This window comes from Ranitomeya variabilis, chromosome 1, assembly GCF_051348905.1.
Source record: "Ranitomeya variabilis isolate aRanVar5 chromosome 1, aRanVar5.hap1, whole genome shotgun sequence".
NCBI classification, from domain to species: Eukaryota; Metazoa; Chordata; class Amphibia; order Anura; family Dendrobatidae; genus Ranitomeya; species Ranitomeya variabilis.
In genome coordinates this window covers 309,886,453-309,906,968 of record NC_135232.1, presented here as the reverse complement: position 1 = coordinate 309,906,968, position 20,516 = coordinate 309,886,453, and the positions used below count along the sequence as shown (strand labels likewise).

At 45.3% G+C, this 20,516-nt stretch overlaps 1 protein-coding gene across 1 annotated transcript in view; it reads right to left on the bottom strand.

Annotated features, from left to right (window-relative positions):
• Positions 1-20,516, bottom strand: part of DDX54 (DEAD-box helicase 54) — a 43,576-nt gene that overhangs the window by 3,961 nt on the left and 19,099 nt on the right. Inside the window, exons 9-19 of the mRNA XM_077296501.1 lie at positions 20,449-20,510; positions 20,215-20,346; positions 19,899-20,109; positions 19,678-19,806; positions 19,220-19,447; positions 19,004-19,077; positions 18,691-18,885; positions 15,485-15,627; positions 15,256-15,363; positions 15,018-15,122; positions 14,555-14,649 (exon numbers count right to left, since the gene is read on the bottom strand). Coding sequence (XP_077152616.1) covers positions 14,555-14,649; positions 15,018-15,122; positions 15,256-15,363; positions 15,485-15,627; positions 18,691-18,885; positions 19,004-19,077; positions 19,220-19,447; positions 19,678-19,806; positions 19,899-20,109; positions 20,215-20,346; positions 20,449-20,510 — 1,482 coding nt within the window. The remainder of the gene's footprint in view (positions 1-14,554; positions 14,650-15,017; positions 15,123-15,255; positions 15,364-15,484; positions 15,628-18,690; positions 18,886-19,003; positions 19,078-19,219; positions 19,448-19,677; positions 19,807-19,898; positions 20,110-20,214; positions 20,347-20,448; positions 20,511-20,516) is intronic.

The window sequence follows — 20,516 nt, the reverse complement described above, 5'->3', positions numbered from 1 at the left end:
GAATTCATTTTGAGTGGTGTAGTTTGTAAAATGGGGTCACTTATGAGGGGTTCTGCTGTTCAGGCACCTCATGGCTCCCCAGTGGGTCATGGCACCTGCAAACCATAAGTCAACTCTGGCGCTCCTTGCGTTCTATTTCCAGATTACATGTAGGGTATTGGCACACTCAGTTAAAAAACGGACCTCAGTTTGTTGGAAAAAAAAATTGCTATTAGCCCTTAGAAAAAATACAAACTTGGGGCTAAAATAGGGATTTTTGTGTACTCACCGTAAAATCCTTTTCTCCGAGCCATTCATTGGGGGACACAGACCATGGGTGTATGCTGCTGCCACCAGGAGGCTGACACTAAGTATTACAAAGAAAGTTAGCTCCTCCCCTGCAGTATACACCCCTCTGCTGGCTCCCAGCTAACCAGTTCGGTGCAAAAGCAGTAGGAGATCAATAACAACATATAAGCGTATAGCATGTCACATTATATATGAGAGTATAACATATCAAATGATAAAAACAAATACAACTAATAATAGGGAGGGAGCTGTGTCCCCCAATGAATGGCTCGGAGAAAAGGATTTTACGGTGAGTACACAAAAATCCCTATTTCTCCTTCGCCTCATTGGGGGACACAGACCATGGGATGTCCCAAAGCAGTCCCTGGGTGGGGACAACATCAGATCAGGCCGTGTAACCGCTACTTACAAGTGCGCCAAGGCGGCCTGCAAAGTCCGCCTGCCCAGACTCACATCTGTGGAAGTGTGTGAATTATAGTGCTTCAAGAATGCATGCGGACTGGAGGAATTCGCAAGCTTGCGGTCGTGCTTGCCGACGCCTGGTGCCTAGAGCCCTGAGACAGGGAGATAGGCTGACCTCTAGCACGGAAGGACTCCTGGATGGTGAAAAGAATCCACCAGGCTAACGTGGCCGATGAACACGGCTAAACCCTTCCTGTGACCGTCGGGAAGCCTACTTACCATCGAGAAGCCCAAGCAAAGTGTCCAACCTTCGGAAGGACGCCGTCCTCGATACGTACCCACTTGGAGCACTCACTTCTTCCAGATTATGGAGAACCCATTCCGTTGTGTGGACTGGAGCCGAAAGAGATTTGAGGACGATGCCCCTGCAACAGTGGGAATACAAAACCACCTTGTCAACGAGGGAAGGGGATGGCTTGAGGGCAACGATGCATTGATGGTAACAAGGAAAAAAGACTGAAAGGAACAGAGTGGCAAGCTCTGAAGACTCATCAGGATGACAAGAACGCAGAGAAAAAAGGGGAGTGACGTTCCCTGATAGTAAAGTCTTTCTGGATCGAAAAAGGAGTCTACTGTAAGATCCCCAGGACCATTAAGGTCCCCCAGATCTAACGGTACGCGGTAGGGAAGAACTACAGGTGAAGGCTCCCTGCGAGAAGATCCATATTTCCAGTTTTGACAAAATAAGACGGAGAATACTAGTACCGCAAGCGAGAAAACCTGACATGGTCAGTGCGGGTCTCCCGGGATCACTGGGGGCCTTTTCTGCTTCCAAAAAGATCTCAGACGTAGTGGAAGAGGAGTTATGGAAATTGGTACCGTGGAAGAAACGGAGCATGCACTGCGATGGACTTGGATCTTGAAGCCAAACCATGAACTGGAGTACATAGGCGTTCAGCTTGGACGCCATCCGATCTACATCTGGAGTACTCCAGTGAAGGCAGATGTGAAGGAAGACTTCCGAGTGAAGTTCCCACTCACTTGAGGAGAAAACCCTGACGGCTGAATATGTCAGCCGCCCAGTGTTCTACTCCAGGGACATGTACTGTTGAGATCACCGAATGATAGATCTCGGCCCATCAGAGAGTGCGAGGTACCTCGGCCATGGCGCTTGACTGTGGGTACCTGCGAGATGATTGACGTATGGCACAGCCGTGACATTATCCAAATTGAAGACGGATGGTTGACCCGCCTAAGGGCAGTAGACCTGCTGTAGGATTAGCCGTACTGTTCGGATCCCCAGAGAAATGATCGGGAGAAGAAGACGGGCATTGGTATCCCTAATAACCATTGGACCAGAAGAAGGCTCTGGATGAGGAAGGAGCTTAGAGACTACCTTTTGAAAGCCTGATTGACTTGCTGAAAACGAGCGGAGCAAAAGAAAACTACTTCCGTTTTCGTCTTATTGCTCAGAACCCTCCTAGCTAATTGAATGAACCGAGGGAATGAGTGATCAAGTGCACAAGCTCCGTGTTGAAGGGCCACGACCTTGACTCGAGAGAGAGAATTACCATCCTTCTTGTGTAGGATCATCGTCAAAGAGGATCTGCTGGGCTGGGAATGAGGAAAAAACTTCCTAGTGAGAGGGTATTGCAAGTGATATAGACAACTTAGCGTAGTCCTTGTAGAGCGGCTAGAAAGTCGACCGAGTAGGGCAGGACGACCATGTTTCTAGGGTGCAAGAAGCACATGACAACTGCTATGAGCGTTGCGACCACTGTGGTGCGGTAGCCAGGCTGAAGGGTAAGGTCGTGACTTGAAAATGCTGTTCGCGAATGGAAAGGAGAAGAGATAATTGTAGAGGGGAAAAAAGTAGGCATGTGAGGGTAAGAAAGCCGAATGTCGATGGATGCCAGAAAACTCCACTTTTTTTTTTTTTTCTTCTGTTGAAGTAATGGCTGAGCGGAGGAACTGCATCTGAAAAAGGAGGGCCTTGTCAAAGGTTGTTAGAAGTTTGAGGTCCAGGAATGATCATACTTTTCATTTTCTCCTTCGTGAAACCAAGATCCCTTAGATCTACACTGTCCAGGACAATGCTTCTACTGCTGGATGGGTCTGTAGAAAAAATACGATCCCTTGTTAGTCTCCCGCTCAGAAGATTTGATTTGAATTGAAGTAGTTAAGGTCTCTGACCAGGAGACTATTGGTCAAGCAACATCATGTGGCGCTAAAGGGTAGAGCGCTGAACCCGAAGCCACAAGACGGAACGAACCAGATTTGCTATCCAACCGTCTGTGGTTTTTTAATTGATGATACATCGGGCAGGGATACTGGTAGGTATACCACAAGAAATTCCATCCAGTTAGACTGCCAAGTGGCAGAATGCGGGGCTGCAACCAGCAGGCCTCTTGCCATCTTCGTGCAGAGTAGAAAATTAGGAACCTTCGATCCACCATTCCGTTAACAGGGACGTGGAGAGGAATCGTCCGCTTTCTTGCATCATCCCCTAAATTGATACAAAGGGGGGTGCTCGGACGCCAAAGATGTGTGCCTCTGTACATCCCCAGAGTTGAGGTCCCCGGGTGGACAGGGCAGGTTGTTTGGCATTAGGCCTGGATGCAGAAGAGGATACATGGAGGCGACACTGCATGTGTTCGTCTGTTGAAGATGTGGGGGGAATCGGTGCCCTTAAAAGGACCCGTCGCCCATAAAAATCAGACCAGGCATGGCAACCTACTTAGCGGCTTCTGTCCATTGAATTGCTCGTCGATTTGTTGATGGTATAAATAGGAGAGTCCCTCTTTTTCTGAAGCTCTTGCAATCCAAGGCAATTTGCGATCCATATTCAGCGTTGTTCTTAACCAATCATAGGGGAGAGATTAGGAAATGAAAACTTCCGTTTTGCAGACGCCTGTACGTTTTTCTAGAACACTTGCGGCCCCTGCTAGCGGACGCTCCCATGTAGGAGAGGGACCATGTATATCTGGGTTGCGGTTAGGGATGAGCGGCGGAAGGCTCCAGAGCTCAGTTAGGGTGACCAGCTTAGGATTGATGATGTGCCCATAAGACCAGTAAATACTGGTCATGCGCCTTTAAGACTAGGGAATGCTGGTCGTGCGTCTTTAAGACCAGGGTATACTGGTCTTGTGCCTTTAGGAGGAGGGCATGCTGGTCATGTGCCTGTAAGAACCAGGACATACTTGTCATATGCTTTGAAGACCAGGGCATACTGGTTATGTGCCTTTAAGACCAGGGCATACTGGTCACGTGCCTTTAAGACCAGGGCATACTGGTCATGTGCCTTTAAGTCCAGGGCATACTGGTCACGTGCCTTTAAGACCAGGGCATACTGGTCATGTGCCTTTAAGTCCAGGGCATACTGGTCACGTGCCTTTAAGACCAGGGCATACTGGTCACGTTCCTTTAAGACCAGGGCATACTGGTCATGTATCTTTAAAACCAGGTCATACTGGTCATGTGCCCTTAAGACCAGGGCATACTGGTCATGTGCCTTTAAGACCAGGGCATACTGGCCAAGTGCGTAAGACCAGGGCCTACTGGTCATGTGCCTTTAAGACCAGGGCATACTGGTCACGTGCCTTTAAGACCAGGACGTACTGGTCATGTGCCTTTAAGACCAGGTAATACTGGACATGTGCCCTTAAGACCAAGGAGTACTGGTCATGCGCCTTTAAGACCAGGGAATACTGGTCACGTGCCTTTAAGACCAGGAATACTGGTCATGCGCCTTTAAGACCAGGGCATACTGGCCATGTGCGTAAGACCAGGGTATGCTGGCCATGCGCCTTTAAGACCAGGGAAAACTGGTCACGTGCCTTTAAGACCAGACAATACTAGACATGCGCCTTTAAGACCAGACAATACTGGACATGCTCCTTTAAGAACAGAGAATACTGGACATGCGCCTTTAAGAACAGACAATACTAAACATGCGCCTTTAAGACCAGCCAATACTGGACATGCGCCTTTAAGAACAGAGAATACTGGACATGCGCCTTTAAGAACAGACAATACGGGACATGCGCCTTTAAGAACAGACAATACTGGTCATGCGCCTTTAAGACCAGACAATACTGGACCTGCGCCTTTAAGAACAGACAATACTGGACATGCGCCTTTAAAACCAGACAATACTACATGCGCCTTTAAAAACCAGACAATACTACATGCGCCTTTAAGAAGGGAGAATACTTGCGCGTTTAATGCCTTGATGTAGAGTGGTTGTGCCCCCTTAATGCTAAAAATCGTTGCCCCAGTGTGAGCCGGCCGGGTGGACCAAGATGGCCACTGTGAGCTGCAGAGTAGATAAAATCTCGCAGAGAGCGAGAAGCGCCAACTCGGGGGGCGGAGCGACGGTCACGATGCTGAATAGGCCCAAGCCGGGGCCTAAATTTCTGTAGCAGGCGGGGACACCAGCGGGGCGTTTCAGGAGACTTCCGGGATGCGGCCTACACATCGGCCGAAGCCAGGGGCTAAATTTTTGTAGCCGGCCAGAGCGTTACCTCAGAGAGGTGGGCCACAGGAAAGTGGCTAAGGCTGCCTGCGCCTTTATGGATATCCCTCTGAAGATGGATCCACTCACCATCGTTGCGCGTCCCGGCATGGAGCCGCCGCGGATGTGGGTTTCAGCGCTGTTCTGTGCAGCGTGGACGGTGTAGGGATAAACCTCAATCCATCATCCGTCTGTTAGGGAGGAGGAGAGGAACCGTCCGCCTCCTTGTACCATCCGCCCTTAATAGTGGTGGTGCAGTGGGGGCTGCTCGGACGCCACATTGGATTGTGCCTCTGTACAGCCGAGGGTAAAACCTGGTGGGCAGGGCTGATGTCCGGCAATAGGCCTGGCTGCAGAAGAGGATACTGAAGGTGAGACTCCAGTGCTCGTCTGATAAGGGAGGGGGGAGATCGGTCCCATGAAAGGGCCCGTCGCCCCTAGAATCAGCTCAGGCAGTGGCTTCCCACGTCGCAGGAGAGGATACGGAGAGGTGAAACTCCCGTGCTCGCCTGTTGTTGGTTCGGGGGAGATCGGAACATGAAAGAATCCGTCGCCCCCTTCGTCCGGTAAAAGTAAAAAGATTCTTCGGGTCTGAATAGCAGACCAGTCCGTGTGCCTCCTACGGACACTAAGCAAGAACTGGTTAGCTGGGAGCCAGCAGAGGGGTGTATACTGCAGGGGAGGAGATCACTTTCTTTGTAATACTTAGGCCATGTTCACACAGTGCGTTTTTTACCGCGGAACCGCGGCGGTTTTGCCGCTGCGGTTCCGCAGCTGTTTTCCATGCAGGGTACAGTACACTGTACCCTATGGAAAACAGGACACACTGTGCACATGGTCCGGAAATTTAAAAAAAAAGCCGTGCTGAATAGCTCCCGGAAAAAAGAAGGAGCATGTCAATTCTTCTTCCTGAACCGCAGCGGTTCTGCACCCATAGACCTCCATTGTGAGGTCAAAATCGCAGTAAAACCCGCAGATCAAAAATATATCTGCGGGTTTTACTGCGGTTTGTTGTGCAGAACCGCTGCAGCCGGAAGTGCGGGGAAGCCGGCGGAAGTGCGGGGCCGGAAGTGCGTGGGCGGAGAGACATGGAGGCATACCGGCGCATGGGGATCGTGTCGGCCGTTTGATTGATTTGGTGTGTGTGTATGTGTGTCTGTGTGTGTGTGTGTATGTGTATGTGTGTGTGTATGCGTGTGTGTGTGCGTGTCCCCATGCGACGCTAGTGCCACCATTGTGCTAAGTCGCCGTATGGACTACGACTCCCATCCGGTATTAGGATGGGAGAGTTGTCCCTGTGTCCGGCGACTTAGCACAATGGTAAAGTTACACCAAACACCTACACACAATACACATACATGACACACAGTACAGTACATACAACACATAACACAGTATATACTCACCAACAGCACACTTGTAGGCGAAGCCCTCGATCCTCCAGGAAAAAATCGCAAAATAATAAACCAAATCCATACTCCCTGTCCGCAGAATCCATAAAACGAGTGTCCCACGCCGATCGGCTGCTCTCCGGCGATACACTGCCAGGAGCGAAGCTCCTAGCAGTGTGTCGCGTACTGTTCCGGAGTTCAATGACTCCGGCGTCTCGGTTAACAGCAGTACAGCTGCGTTGAACTTTCCCACGCAGCACTGCCGTTAAGCGAGAGTGCCGGGGTCAATGACCGCCGGTAAACTCGCTCGCGCATGCGCAGTGACACACCGACAGGAACTATGGCTCCTGTCAGTGTGTTGCTGCATCCGTGGAGAGCAGACATATCTCTGGATGTGTCTGTTCTCCATGGAAAATCTTCGTGGGATACGTGGCACTTAAATACGTGGCACTTAAATACGTGACACGTGTCACTTATACGTGATACGTGTCACTTAAATACGTGACACGTGTCACTTATACGTGATACGTGTCACTTAAATACATGATACGTGTCACTTAAATACGTGGCACTGAAATACGTGGCACTGAAATACGTGATACGTGGCACTTAAATACGTGGCACGTGGCACTGAAATACGTGGCACTTAAATATGTGGCACGTGGCACTGAAATACGTGGCACGTGGCACTGAAATACGTGGCACGTGGCACTTAAATATGTGGCACGTGGCACTTAAATACGTGGCACGTGGCACGTGGCACTGAGATACGTGGCACGTGGCACTTAAATACGTGGCACTGAAATACGTGGCACGTGGCACTGAAATACGTGGCACTGAAATACGTGGCACGTGGCACTGAAATACGTGGCACGTGGCACTGAAATACGTGGCACGTGGCACTGAAATACGTGGCACGTGGCACTTAAATACGTGGCACGTGGCACTGAGATACGTGGCACGTGGCACTTAAATACGTGGCACGTGGCACTAAAATACGTGGCACGTGGCACTTAAATACGTGATACGTGGCACTGAAATACGTGGCACTGAAATACGTGGCACTGAAATACGTGGCACGTGGCACTTAAATACGTGGCACTTAAATACGTGGCACGTGGCACTGAAATACGTGGCACTTAGGCTCTGTTCACATTTGCGTTGTGCGCCGCAGCGTCGGCGCCGCAACACACAACGCAAAGTAAAACGCAGCAAAACGCATGCACAACGCTGCGTTTTGCGCCGCATGCGTCCTTTTTTTGATTGATTTTGGACGCAGCAAAAATGCAACTTGCTGCGTCCTCTGCGCCCGGATGCGTGCGCTGCAGTGACGCATGCGGCGCAAAACGCGGAGCGCTGTCATTCAAAACACGTCCACTCATTTTGGTGTTTAGTCCCAAAATGGAGGATGGAAGAAGAAAAGGGTTGGCCAAGGAAATGACATCATTTCTTTTTTTTTTTTCCCCCACTGCAGTTAAAGCTTTATTTGTGTCAAACACAGACAATTTGCAGAGAAAACTGCATACAAAACGCACAAAAAACCGCACTAAAAAACGCACCAAAAAACGCACCAAAAACGCACCAAAAAACGCACCTGCGTTTTCTGCAGAGACCTGCAGATTCAGTCAGGAAAAAAAAAGGATGGAAATCCTGAACGTGTGAACATAGCCTTAGTGTCAGCCTCCTGGTGGCAGCAGCATACACCCATGGTCTGTGTCCCCCAATGAGGCGAAGGAGAAAACATTTTAGTGGTAAAAATGTTATTTATTCTTTCTTCACCGCTCAGTGATATAAAACACTGAGGCACATGTGGTGTCAATGTCATGACTGCACCCCTAGATAATAATAATTTTTATTTTTATATATAGTGCTAACATATTCCGCAGCGCTTTACACACATTATCATCCCTATCCCTGATGGGGCTCACAATCTAAATTCCCTATCAGTATGTCTTTGGAATGTGGGAGGAAACCAGAGTACCCGGAGGAAACCCACGCAAACACGGAGAGAACATACAAACTCTTTGCAGATATTGTCCTTGGTGGGGTTTGAACCCAGGACTCCCGCGCTGCAAGGCTGCTGTGCTAACCACTGCGCCACCGTGCTGCCCAGTGATGAATTCAGTGGGGAGTGTTGTTTTCTAAATAAGTTCACATATATGGGATTTCTGTTGTTCTGGCACCCCAGGAGCTCTGCCAATGTGAAATGGCACCCTCAAACCATTCCAGCAAAATTTGAACTCCAATATGGTGCCTCTTCCCTTCTGATCTTTGCACTGTGCCTCAAAAGTAGTATTCCCCCACATATGGGGTATTGGCTTTCTCAGGTTAAATTGCACAACAAATTCTGTGGTGTAATTTCTCCTGCTACCCTTATGAAAATGCAAAATTGGGGGCTAAAATAGCATTTTTGTGAGGAAAATGTGATTTTATTACGTTCATGGCTCATACTTATAAATGCCTGTGAAGCACCTGGGGGTTCAAGGAGCTCACCAGGCATCTAAATACATTCCTTCAGGGGTTTAGTTTCCAAAATGGGGTCACTTGTGGGGGGGTTCCACTGTTTAGGCACATCAGGGGCTCTCCAAATGGGACATGACGTCCGCTAATGATTCCAGCAAATTTTGCATTAAAAAAGTCAAATGACGCTCCTTCCCTTCCGAGCCCTGCCATGTGCCCAAACAGTGGTTTTCTCTCTCATACTAGATTTCAATGTACTCAAGAGAAATTGTGCAACAAATTGTATGGTGCAATTTCTCCTGTTACCCTTATGAAAATGCAATATTTTGTACTAAAAACATATTTGTGGGGAAAATTAGATTTTTTTTATTTTAACGGCTCAACGTTATAAACTGAGGGTTCACTGTGCTCACCACACATCTAGATCAGTTCCCTGAGGGGTGTAGTTTCCAAAATGGTGTCACTTGTGGGGGATTTTCACTGTTTCACTCTCCAAACGCGACACGGCATCCGCCAATTGTTCAAGCAAATTTTGCATTCAAAAAGTCAAATGGCACTCCTTCCCTTCCCAGCTCTGCCGTGCACCCAAACAATGGTTTTCTCCCTCATATGGGGTATTGGCAAGCTCAGGAGAAATTTTTTTCCTGTTGCCCTTGTCAAAATAAAAAAATTTGGATCTGAAGTAAATTCTTTGTGAAAGATGTTAAATGTTCATTTTTTTCCACATTCCAAAAACTCCTGTGAAGCACCTGAAGGGTTGATAAACTTCATGAATGTGGTTTTGAGCACCTTGAGGGGTGCAGTTTTTAGAATGGTGTCACTTTTGGGTATCTTCTATCATGTATCATAGATCAGCTGTCATATGTGGGGAAAGATTGGGGCTCAGAGACCCAGTCCGCATGAAAGGCAGGGGACATAACTTTAAACGTACCTATATGTCCAAGGTCGTGTAGGGGATAAAAGGGGTTGTCCACTACTGGACAACTTCAGCTCAACTTCAACTTTAGCTCAATAATATCAGGAGCCCAATTAAAATAAAAACAGTGTATACTCACCTTCTGCAGTGGTTGCGTTCCAGTAATGTCAGCGCTGCTGTTTCTGGAGAGTTACGTGACTTGTTGTCACATGCAAGCTGCAACCTTCACTATTTCATCAGAGCGAACGTCAGCCCAGATGGGAATTGATAAGTTCCAGCCGACACATGTCGCAACAAGTCACGCAAGAACGGCACCGCTGCAGAAGGTGAGTATACACTGTTTTTTATTTTAACTTGTCTCCAGAAATAAATGAATTGAGATTGTCCAGTAATGGACAACCCCGTTAATCCCTTCCTGACATTGGATCTACTGATTTGTCCAATTTCGGGTTCCCTTCTTTGATGCAAGCTCAGGAAGTGAGCGTCAATCATTGGCAGCTAATACTGGCTGTGTTATTCAGCCAGCATCTGCCTGAAACAGCAGGGGGTGGAGATGATCTTTGCTTTTACAAGCTCTTTTGCGCTTTCAATTTTGATGTGGTCTGTGCTCATAAATCAGCTGAGGGAAGTTTAGAAAGAGACAGATAAAATAGTTACAAACCCTCCCACTGCTCCATTACACTGTGTTCCAAATTATTATGCACAAAGAGTTTAGGAGTGATAAGGTTAGAATTTTTTTGTTTGTCATTTAAACTCATTGATGGTGATGTGTGTCAGGGCTCTTTATATCACTGAAAGCAATTGCAGATACCTGTGCAAATTAGTTTGGCAGGTGTGTCCAAATAAAGGCAAGACTACTTAAGAAGGCTGTTCCACATTATTAAGCAAAATGGGAAAGAAAAAGGATTTGTCGGCTGCTGAGAAGCAACAAATTGTGGAGCATTTAGGTCAAGGCATGACTACAATCAACATTGCCAAGACACTTAATCGTGATCATCGCACAATCAAGAAGTATGTAGCTCAGGGGTGTCAAACTGCATTCCTCGAGGGCCGCAACCAGGTCATGTTTTCAGGATTTCCTTGTATTGCACAGGTGATAATTTAACCACTTGCACAGATAATGATTCCTGCACCTTCTGCAATGCTAAGGAAATCTTGAAAACACGCATGGTTTGAGGCCCTCGAGGAATGCAGTTTGACAACCCTGATGTAGCTGATTCCCAGCACACACGTGTGCGAGCTGATAAGGAAAAATTGAGGACTCTTTCCAACAGGCAATTGCGTAAGGTTAAAAGAGCAGCTGCAAAAATGCCTTGTCATAGCAGCAGACAAGTTTTTGAAGCTGCTGTTGCCTCCAACATCCCAAGAACAACAAGATGCAGGGTCCTTCAGAGGTTTGCAGCTGTGCGTAAGCCATCCTGTCGACCACCTCTATCCACTGCACACAAGCAGAAACGGCTCCAGTGGGCCAAACGATACATGAAGACTGACTTCCAAACTGTTTTGTTCACCGATGAGTGCCGTGCAACGCTCGATGGTCCAGATGGATGGAGTGGAGGATGGCTGGTTGATGGCCACCCCATGAAAACACGGCTAAGGCGCCAACAAGGAGGAGGTGGAGTAATGTTTTGGGCTGGAATCATGGGGAGAGAGATTGTCGGCCCCTTTATGATCCCTGAAGGGGTAAAGATGAACTCCATAATCTATGTGGAGTTTCTAAAACAACACTTCCTGCCATGGTTCAAGAGGAAGAACCGTGCTTTCCCCAGCAAGATCATTTTCATGCATGATAATGCACCGTCTCATGCTGCAAAAAACACATCTGCATCTCTGGCTGCTATGGGCATAAAAGAGGACAAACGTATGGTGTGGCCACCATTTTCCCCTGACCTCAACCCCATTGAGAACCTCTGGAGCAATATTAAAAGGAGTGTCTATGATGGCGGGAGGCAGTTCACATCTAAGCAACAGCTCTGGGAGGGTATTCTGTCCACATGCAAAACAATTGAAGCAGAAACCATCCAAAAACTGACAAATTCAATGGACGAGAGCGTTCAGAAGCTTCTTTTGAACAAGGGGTCCTATGTGCAAATGTAACATCACCTAGAATAAAGTTTTCACTTGAAAACTGTTTGATTTCATTTTGTAATAAGCTGATAATGCTTATAACTTCACAATTGACCATTTTTTTGTTCAAAATAAAAAAAAAAAGGTTGAAAACTCTGCTGTGCATAATAATTTGGAACATGCATTTTGACTGTTTATTTTTTTTTTTAAAAAGATACTGTTTTCATAGGCAGTTTGTTCCAAAACATTGCAATTATACTAGAATAGTAGATGACTGGAAAATAACAATGACTGCAATTCAGATAGGTAATGTAGAGAAAATATGAGGAAATATTATTTGCATAATAATTTGGAACACAGTGTAGATCGATTTCACTGATGGAACTTTAACTTAATTGTGCAGCAAGCAATAGATGTAATGCAAAATGTAATGATTTTTACAGAAAAATACATACACTGAAGTGATAAAAAATTGTCCCCAAAGCCCCTTTAAATGCAGCTGTCAATCTGTTAGTCTTCTGAAAGCAGTATTTAATTAATGCCCCCCCCCCCCCCCACAATAATTTGATTGTGGGTTACTATGGCAGCTGTGGGACTCCTGAAGAACTGTAAAAATGTATTGCAATAATTTTCTGGGAGAAATACTTCAATTTCTGGAACAATTGCTTGTGCACCTTTTTCTGCCACACTTTTTCCTTCCACTCAACTTTCCATTAATATGCTTGGATAGAGCACTCTGTGAACAGCCAGCTTCTTTAGCAATGACCTTTTGTGGCTTACCCTCCTTGTGGAGTGTGTCAATTACTGCCTCCTGGAGATCTGTCAAGTCAGCGGTCTTCCCCATGATTGTGGAGCCTACTGAAACAGACTAAGACCTTTTTGTGGAAGCCTTTGCAGGTGTTTTTTGTAAATTACCGTATATACTCAAGTATACGCTGAGAATTTCAGCCCATTTTTTTAGGCTGAAATTGCCCCTCTCGGCTTATACTCGAGTCACTCTCAAGGGTCAGCAGGGGAGGGGGAGCGGCAGCTGTCTAATCATACTCACTTGCTCCTGGCGCGGTCCCTGCACATCCCTGGTTCTCCGGGCGCCGGCAGCTTCTTCCTGTATTGAGCGGTCGCATGGTACCGCTCATTACAGTAATGAATATGGACCCGACTCCACTCCCATAGGGGTGGATACGCATATTCATTACTGCAATGAGCGGTACCATGTGACCGCTCAATACAGGAAGAAGCTGTCAGCGCCGGGCACCCGGAGAACCAGGGATGTGCAGGGACCGCGCCAGGAGCAGGTGAGTATAACAAGGGCATTGCGCTATATTCACCTGTCTGCGTTCCACCGCCGGCGCCACTGTGTCTTCCGCGTCCTCTGCAGTGACGCTCAGGTCAGAGGGCGCGATGACGCGATTAGTGTGCGCGCCGCCCTCTGCCTGAACTTCAGTGCAGAAGACGCGGAAGACACAGCAGCACCCAGACGTGGAACGCGGAAAGGTGACTATTGCAAGTGCCGGGGGGCCTTAGCGACGAGAGGTGAGTATGTGATTTTCTTTTTTTCATCGCAGCTACAGCATATGGGCATAATAGTCTATGGAGCATCTTATGGGGCCATATTCAGCATTTGTGGAGCATTATATGGGGCAAATGTCTGTATGGAGCATCTTATAGGGCCATAATCAACATTTGTGCAGCATTATATGGGGCAAATGTGTCTATGGAGCATCTTATGGGGTCATAATCCACATTTGTGCAGCATTATATGGGGCATATTTTAATATGGAGCATCTTATGGGGCCATAATAAACTGTATGGAGCATTATATGGGGCTCCTGATTCAGTATGGATATTCAAAAACACTTAACCTACTGATGTCTCAATTAATTTTACTTTTATTGGTATCTTTTTATTTTTGATATTTACCGGTAGCTGCTGCATTTTTCACCCTAGGCTTATACTCGAGTCATTAAGTTTTCCCAGTTTTTTGTGGCAAAATTAGGGGGGTCAGCTTATACTCGGGTCGGCTTATACTCGAGTATATACGGTATACTAGTTTACTGAGAAAATGACTTTTGGGTTCTCATTGGCTGCAAGCCATAATCATCAACATAAACAGAAATAAACACTTGAAATAGATAACTCTGTTTGTAATGACTCTATATAATAGGAGTTTCACTTTTTGTATTGAACTGAAATAAATTAACTTTTTTTGATGATATTCTAATTTTGTGAGAAGAACCTGTAGTTGTTCTGGGAGTTTTCTTGAGGAGTCTACCCTATGCTGGGATATTTTTCTTGGTCTTTTTGGAAGTTCATTCTAACGCAATGCTTTATGTAAATTTTAAGCAACAACGTGATTTTATACTTAGGATTCATTTTGGTGGGTCTGGATATTTGGGCTTATTTTAATCTAGGTATTCCTGCTTGGGGTGTGATACTGTTATTACTGCTGTTATATTTCAGGATGATCTATGGTAACCATATGCCTAAATGAAAGCAATACAATTTAAAATCACTTACCTCTGCCCTTCCTATGTGATTTTCCTGTCTGTCTGTCTTCCTCCTCTTCAGAATCCTGATCATCAATCTTATATTTCTTCTTCCAATCCTCATATCTAGTTAGAGTAAAGGAGGTAAAACCAAATTTTGGACATTTCTAGGAAACACATACTGTACGTAAGCGAATGTTCACATCTGGCATTTTTCCTGCGTTTTTTTTTTTTTTTTTTACAGTATAATTTTTTTTTTCTTTTTAAATCCCTGCCGTGTATTTTCCAAGAAACAGCATATCAATTATTTCAGTGCTTTTCATCCATTTAAATAAATGGGCGACAAGGGCAAATAAAAACGCAAAAAAAAAAAAAGGACAAAGTAAAAATATGACAAACACAGTATGTGAACATTGGCATTTTGGATCGATCTCTACGATTTTGCTTTTGGCATCAGTATATTACAAAAAAATGCACGTAAGCTGAAAGGATACATGTTGGTTTTATAGGAGCTGCTAATCACTCGTCCACTCTCTGTCTTTATTTTCTTCTTATCCTCATGTCCTCCTGCTCCTACAAACTTCTTTTTCTTTCTATCCCTATAATTGGGTTAGAAAAGATAACATTAAACCTTCAAGCTCTTTAGGGTATGAATTTACAGTTGTCATTTTTTTAATTACGATTTTGCAGTAAGTGACACACTGTGTTACATTTACGTTTTCCAAAACGCACCACTTCATGATGTGCTTAGTCTTCCGGAGATCCTCAGTCTGGTCACCGAGCAGATCCAGCACTGCTCCAGCAGCTGCCTGCTCAAAGCTGTTGCTTGCAATGCTTAGTCTGTACAATAAAAAGTAAGCAAAGATGTAAACACTGAAAATATCAGTACTAAGTTTACAGAAATGGGAAACCTAAAGTCACAAACCAGTGTGAAGGTAAACTGAAATCACAGATCTCTTACCCCCGCTCACTCTCAAAGTCTTTTGGTCTGTATGGGACATAGTATTCTGGATCCTGAGAAACATCTCCTTTCTTTTTCTTGGTTTCTTCATTTTCAGGTGCATCTTCTCTTTTCCTCTTACCGAGTACTTGTGAAAAGACTCCCTGATAGAGAAAAAAACAACTCCATGCTTAATATAGCCAATAGCTTTGATATGGCTAGTCTCAGCCCTTTAATACACCGTCGGCAACAGGTGTTAGCCGATTTGCAATGGTTGGGATTAAGAATAACTCTAACCCTGGATCTGTAACCCCTCAATCACCAAGGTCCGATTTGCAATGGTTGATTAAGAATAACTCTAATGCTGGATCTGTAACCCCTCAATCACCAAGGTCAATAGACACTGCAGCATCTAATTGGTAAACCATAAGGCTATTGCTCCCTCTGCCACCCTATCAGTGCTCACAATGTGATGATCCCTGTTCACACATTATGAACACTGTAAAGACAAATCTGAAAAAACTAATACAATAAAAAATAATGGTGAAATGCTCTTTGACAATTTACCATCTGGTTTCCACCCCCATCACTCAACTGAGACAGCCCTGACCAAAATCACTAATGACCTACTTACAGCCAAAGCTAACGGACATTACTCTGTACTCCTCCTCCTAGACCTGTCCTCTGCTTTTGACACAGTTGACCACTGCCTCCTACTACAGGTCCTCTCCTCCTTTGGCATCAAAGACCTCGCCCTACCCTGGATCTCCTCATACCTTTCCAACTTCACATTCAGCGTCTCCCACACTACCTTCTCAACCCACCCTCTCTCTGTTGGAGTCTCCCAAGGCTCTGTTCTAGGACCCCTACTCTTTTCAATCTATACACTTGGCCTGGGACAAATGAAACTCCCATGGATTCCAGTACCACCTTTATGCTGACGACACTCAGATCTACCTTTCTGGCCCAGACGTCACCTCTCTGCTGTCCAGAATCCCGGAGTGTCTATCAGCCATATCCTCCTTCTTCTCTCGCTTCCTCAAACTCAATGTGGACAAATCTGAACTCATCATCTTTCCTCCATCTCATAGATCATCCATACATGACCTATCTATCGCAATTAACGACATCACCCTTTCCCCTGTACCGGAAGTCCGCTGCCTCGGAGTAACCCTTGACTCTGCCCTGTCCTTCAAACCGCACATCCAAGCGCTTTCCAACTCCTGTCGCCTCCAGCTCAAAAATATCTCCAGAATCCGTCCTTTCCTCAACCGTCAATCTACTAAAATGCTTGTGCATGCCCACATCATCTCCCGCCTTGACTACTGCAACATCCTTTTCTGTGGCCTCCCTGCTAACACCCTTGCACCTCTCCAGTCCATCTTTAACTCTGCTGCCCAACTAATTCATCTCTCTCGTCGCTACTCCTCGGCTTCCCCCCCTCTGCAAACCTCTTCAGTTCAAATTACTAATACTGACCTACAAAGCAATCCATAACCTGTCTCCTCTATATATCTCTGATCTAATCTTCCCTCACGTAATCTCCGGTCCTCCCAATACCTCCTTCTCTCCTCCACACTTATCCGATCCTTACCCAACCGCCTCCAAGACTTCTCCAGAATATCCCCCATCCTCTGGAATTCTTTTGCCCCAACACATCCGACTAACAACCACATTCGGATCCCTCAGACTGAACCTGAAAACCCACCTCTTCATCAAAGCCTACAGCCTGCACTGACCCTGCTGCCTCCTCACCACTACCGAAGCTACCGCCTCACCAACACCGAAGCTCCAACAACCCTCAACCTATTGCCTCCATCCCCACCATCCTGTAGAATGTAAGCCCGCAAGGGCAAGGTCATCACCCCTCTATCAGTCTGTAATTGTTAGTTTGCTTACTGTAAGTGATATCTGTAATTTGTATGTAACCCCTTCTCATGTACAGCACCATGGAATCAATGCTGTGGTAAATGGAACCATGGATTATGCTGTCGACCAAAAAATACTGAAGAAGAAAGTCCGGCCATCTGTTTGACACCTTAAGCTGAAGGGCACCTGGGTTATGCGCATCAGGACAATGATCCAAAACACACTAGCAAGTCCACTTCTGAATGGCTTAATAAAAACAAAATTAAGACTTTGGAGTGTCTTAGTCAGAGTTTTGACCTTAATCAAATTGAGATGCTGTGGCGTGACCTTAAAAAGGCGGTTCATGGTCGAAAACCCTTGAATGTGGCTGAATTACAACAATACTCCAAAGATGAGTGGCCAACATTACCCTCTCCTGGTGTATCCTCACCCATCCCCTGCAGACTGTGAGCCCTCGTGGGCAGGGCCCTCCCTCCTTATGAACCTGTGTGCCTTGGTTTTTTTTGCTCATGTTTAATGTACTTGTCTATATTTGTCCCCTATTCACATGTAAAGCGCCATGGAATAAATGGCTCTATATAAATGTATAATAATAATAATAACATTACTCCAGAGAGTTGTAAAAGACTCATTGCCAGTTATCGCAAACACTTCATTGCAGTTGTTACTGATAAGGGTGGACCAATCAGTTATTAGGTGTAGGGGCAATCAATTTTCACAAAAGGCCCTGTAGGTTTGTATTTCTTTTCCCCTTAATAATAAAGACCTTCAGTTAAAAACTGCATTTTGTGCTTACTTGTGTTATCTTTGTCTAATATTTAAATTTGTTTGGTGATATGAAACACTTACGTGTGACAAATATGTTAGGAAAGAGGTTTGGTGGGAGTGCTAAACTGTTTTTCAAAAACACAATTTTTGTACTTCAAAAATGTTCCAAAATACGACTCACTCCTCAAAAAAAGAAGCACTTGCATGGCTACATTGATTGAAGAATTAAACAAGTTCTGGCTCTCTGAACAGAGTTATATTAAAAAAAACTGCCAAAATAGCTGAAAAGGGTTTTAAGGAGTTATTTTTTTTCCTTACAAGGTGACTTTGGCTGTGGCACAGGTCGGATTCCAAAGATTACACTATGCCAATTCTATGTGGCACCATATTATAAGTTAATTTTTTGCATTACCCAATCAGCAAGTCCAGCAGATCTGGATTTTTTTGCGACTTGAATGTCGTAGCTGCGGCAAGATTCACTTTTATATAGTGCAATGTAGTATTAGCATAGTGCGAACTTTGGCCTCACAATGTGTATAGTCCCCAAAGTTGTCTTGTAGCCCAATCTCTAAATTAGTCTTCAAGGTTACCTCAAAGGCTTCTTCTGCACTGTCCTGGCTGGATGGAACGCTGGTTTTGGCACTTGGTACAGACTGCACTGTAGCCTTCACCTTCTCATCCTGCAGCCTCTGAAACTTGTTGATAACTCCAACATCACGACTGCGCTTTGCTCGCATCACCTCACTTGCAGGGGTCTTGTTAGTGGCATTTATCTCAAAGATGGTCTGAAAATTAAAATAAAAAAGCATACTACAAACTGATCTTGAGTGGTTAAAGTATGACTACATCACAAATGACAATGTGAAAGGCAATACTACATTCCATAAATGTAGTATCACTAACCGCCTTGGATTTGTAAGATTTAATGCTGTCCACAAGTTTCAGTCTCTGCATTTCTTCTCCACCAAGACGAGACCCTGGCAAGAAATATGTAAGTCAGAAATAGATCAAATGTATATATAAAAAAGTAGCTTTACAGATTAAATGGCAAAGTTGAAAGAAACAAAATTATTGCAGAAGTTTGAGAAAGTTTTAAAAAATAATGCAGGGAACACTCACAAAAGAGAGGGTGGACCCCCAGTTGGTTGTAATTGGCTTCTTTGACTCTCTTTATGGACTCGGGAGCAGGAGCAGTCCTAGATTTACTGTATTGTTTGTATGCATTTTCAGCCACATGATGGAGGTTCTGCAGCTCCAAAGACCTCTCACGGTCTGTGATGAGCAAAGCATCTTCATCATCTATCAAGCTCTGTGGTACTCGTCCCATGACACCATCTATGTCTGTATCTGTAGAGTGGAGAGGAATGATGAGCTATGGTTTTTATTACAGAGCTTTCCACTATAAAAAGTGGTACCTAAAACAAACAAAACAGATACCCACTCTCCTTGTCCAGTGCCACCTCTCCGTCTCTGCTCTGTGGTTTGGCTGCATCAGTGACATCACATTGAAAGCACACATCATTGCTGCAGCCAATCATTGAGTTCAGAGGCTCCAAACACTACAATGTGCTGTATACCTGAAAAAGTCTCCCCTGCAAGTTTCAAAGGCCTTCCCAGGAAGAGGTGAAGATCATACACATATGGAGTTTCATCTGAAGCTACAAGTGAATATGCTGTGCCACTGCGACCTGCTCTCGCCACTCGACCTAAGTATAAGAAAGAGAAAAAGATGAAAATGTAGCAAAAACCTGTAAAAACAGAATGAGTACATTACAAATTAGAAATGATAGCATCTTACCGACACGATGGAGGAAAAGTTTAGCCTTAGGCGGGAAGTTATAATTAATGACGTTGTCCAACATTGGTATGTCTATGCCTCGAGCAGCCACATCAGTAACCAAAAGTGCCCGAACTTTCCCATGCAGAAATAGGCCAAGGTTTATCTTCCTAGCAGTTTGATCAAGAGCACTGTATATGTGGGAACAGGGAATACCCTGCATGTCAAGTAACTGTATAGGATAGGCACAAAAGATAAAAAGGACAAAAACAGAATATATAAACACAATGCAGAGTTATAAAATTTACACTTTAAAATTGCGAGTCTTATCACTCACCTCTTTCAAGTACTCTGCATGATGTTTTGTAGCCACAAAGATAACAGTTTGTTCCTGAGGCTTCACAATGCAGCGCAGGAGATGAAGGAGCACAGCGGGTTTATCCTCTGCCCGCACATGTAAAAATGATAGCTAAGATGAAAGACACAATATATGGATGAGTGTATGTACACAATATATGGATGAGTGTGAATATAGAACAAGCACTATACAATCACTAGAAGTAGACTTTACCGTCAGCTGGTCACTAAGCTTTGAATCAACATCTAGACGGACCAACACCGGTTCGATGAGACCTGTTA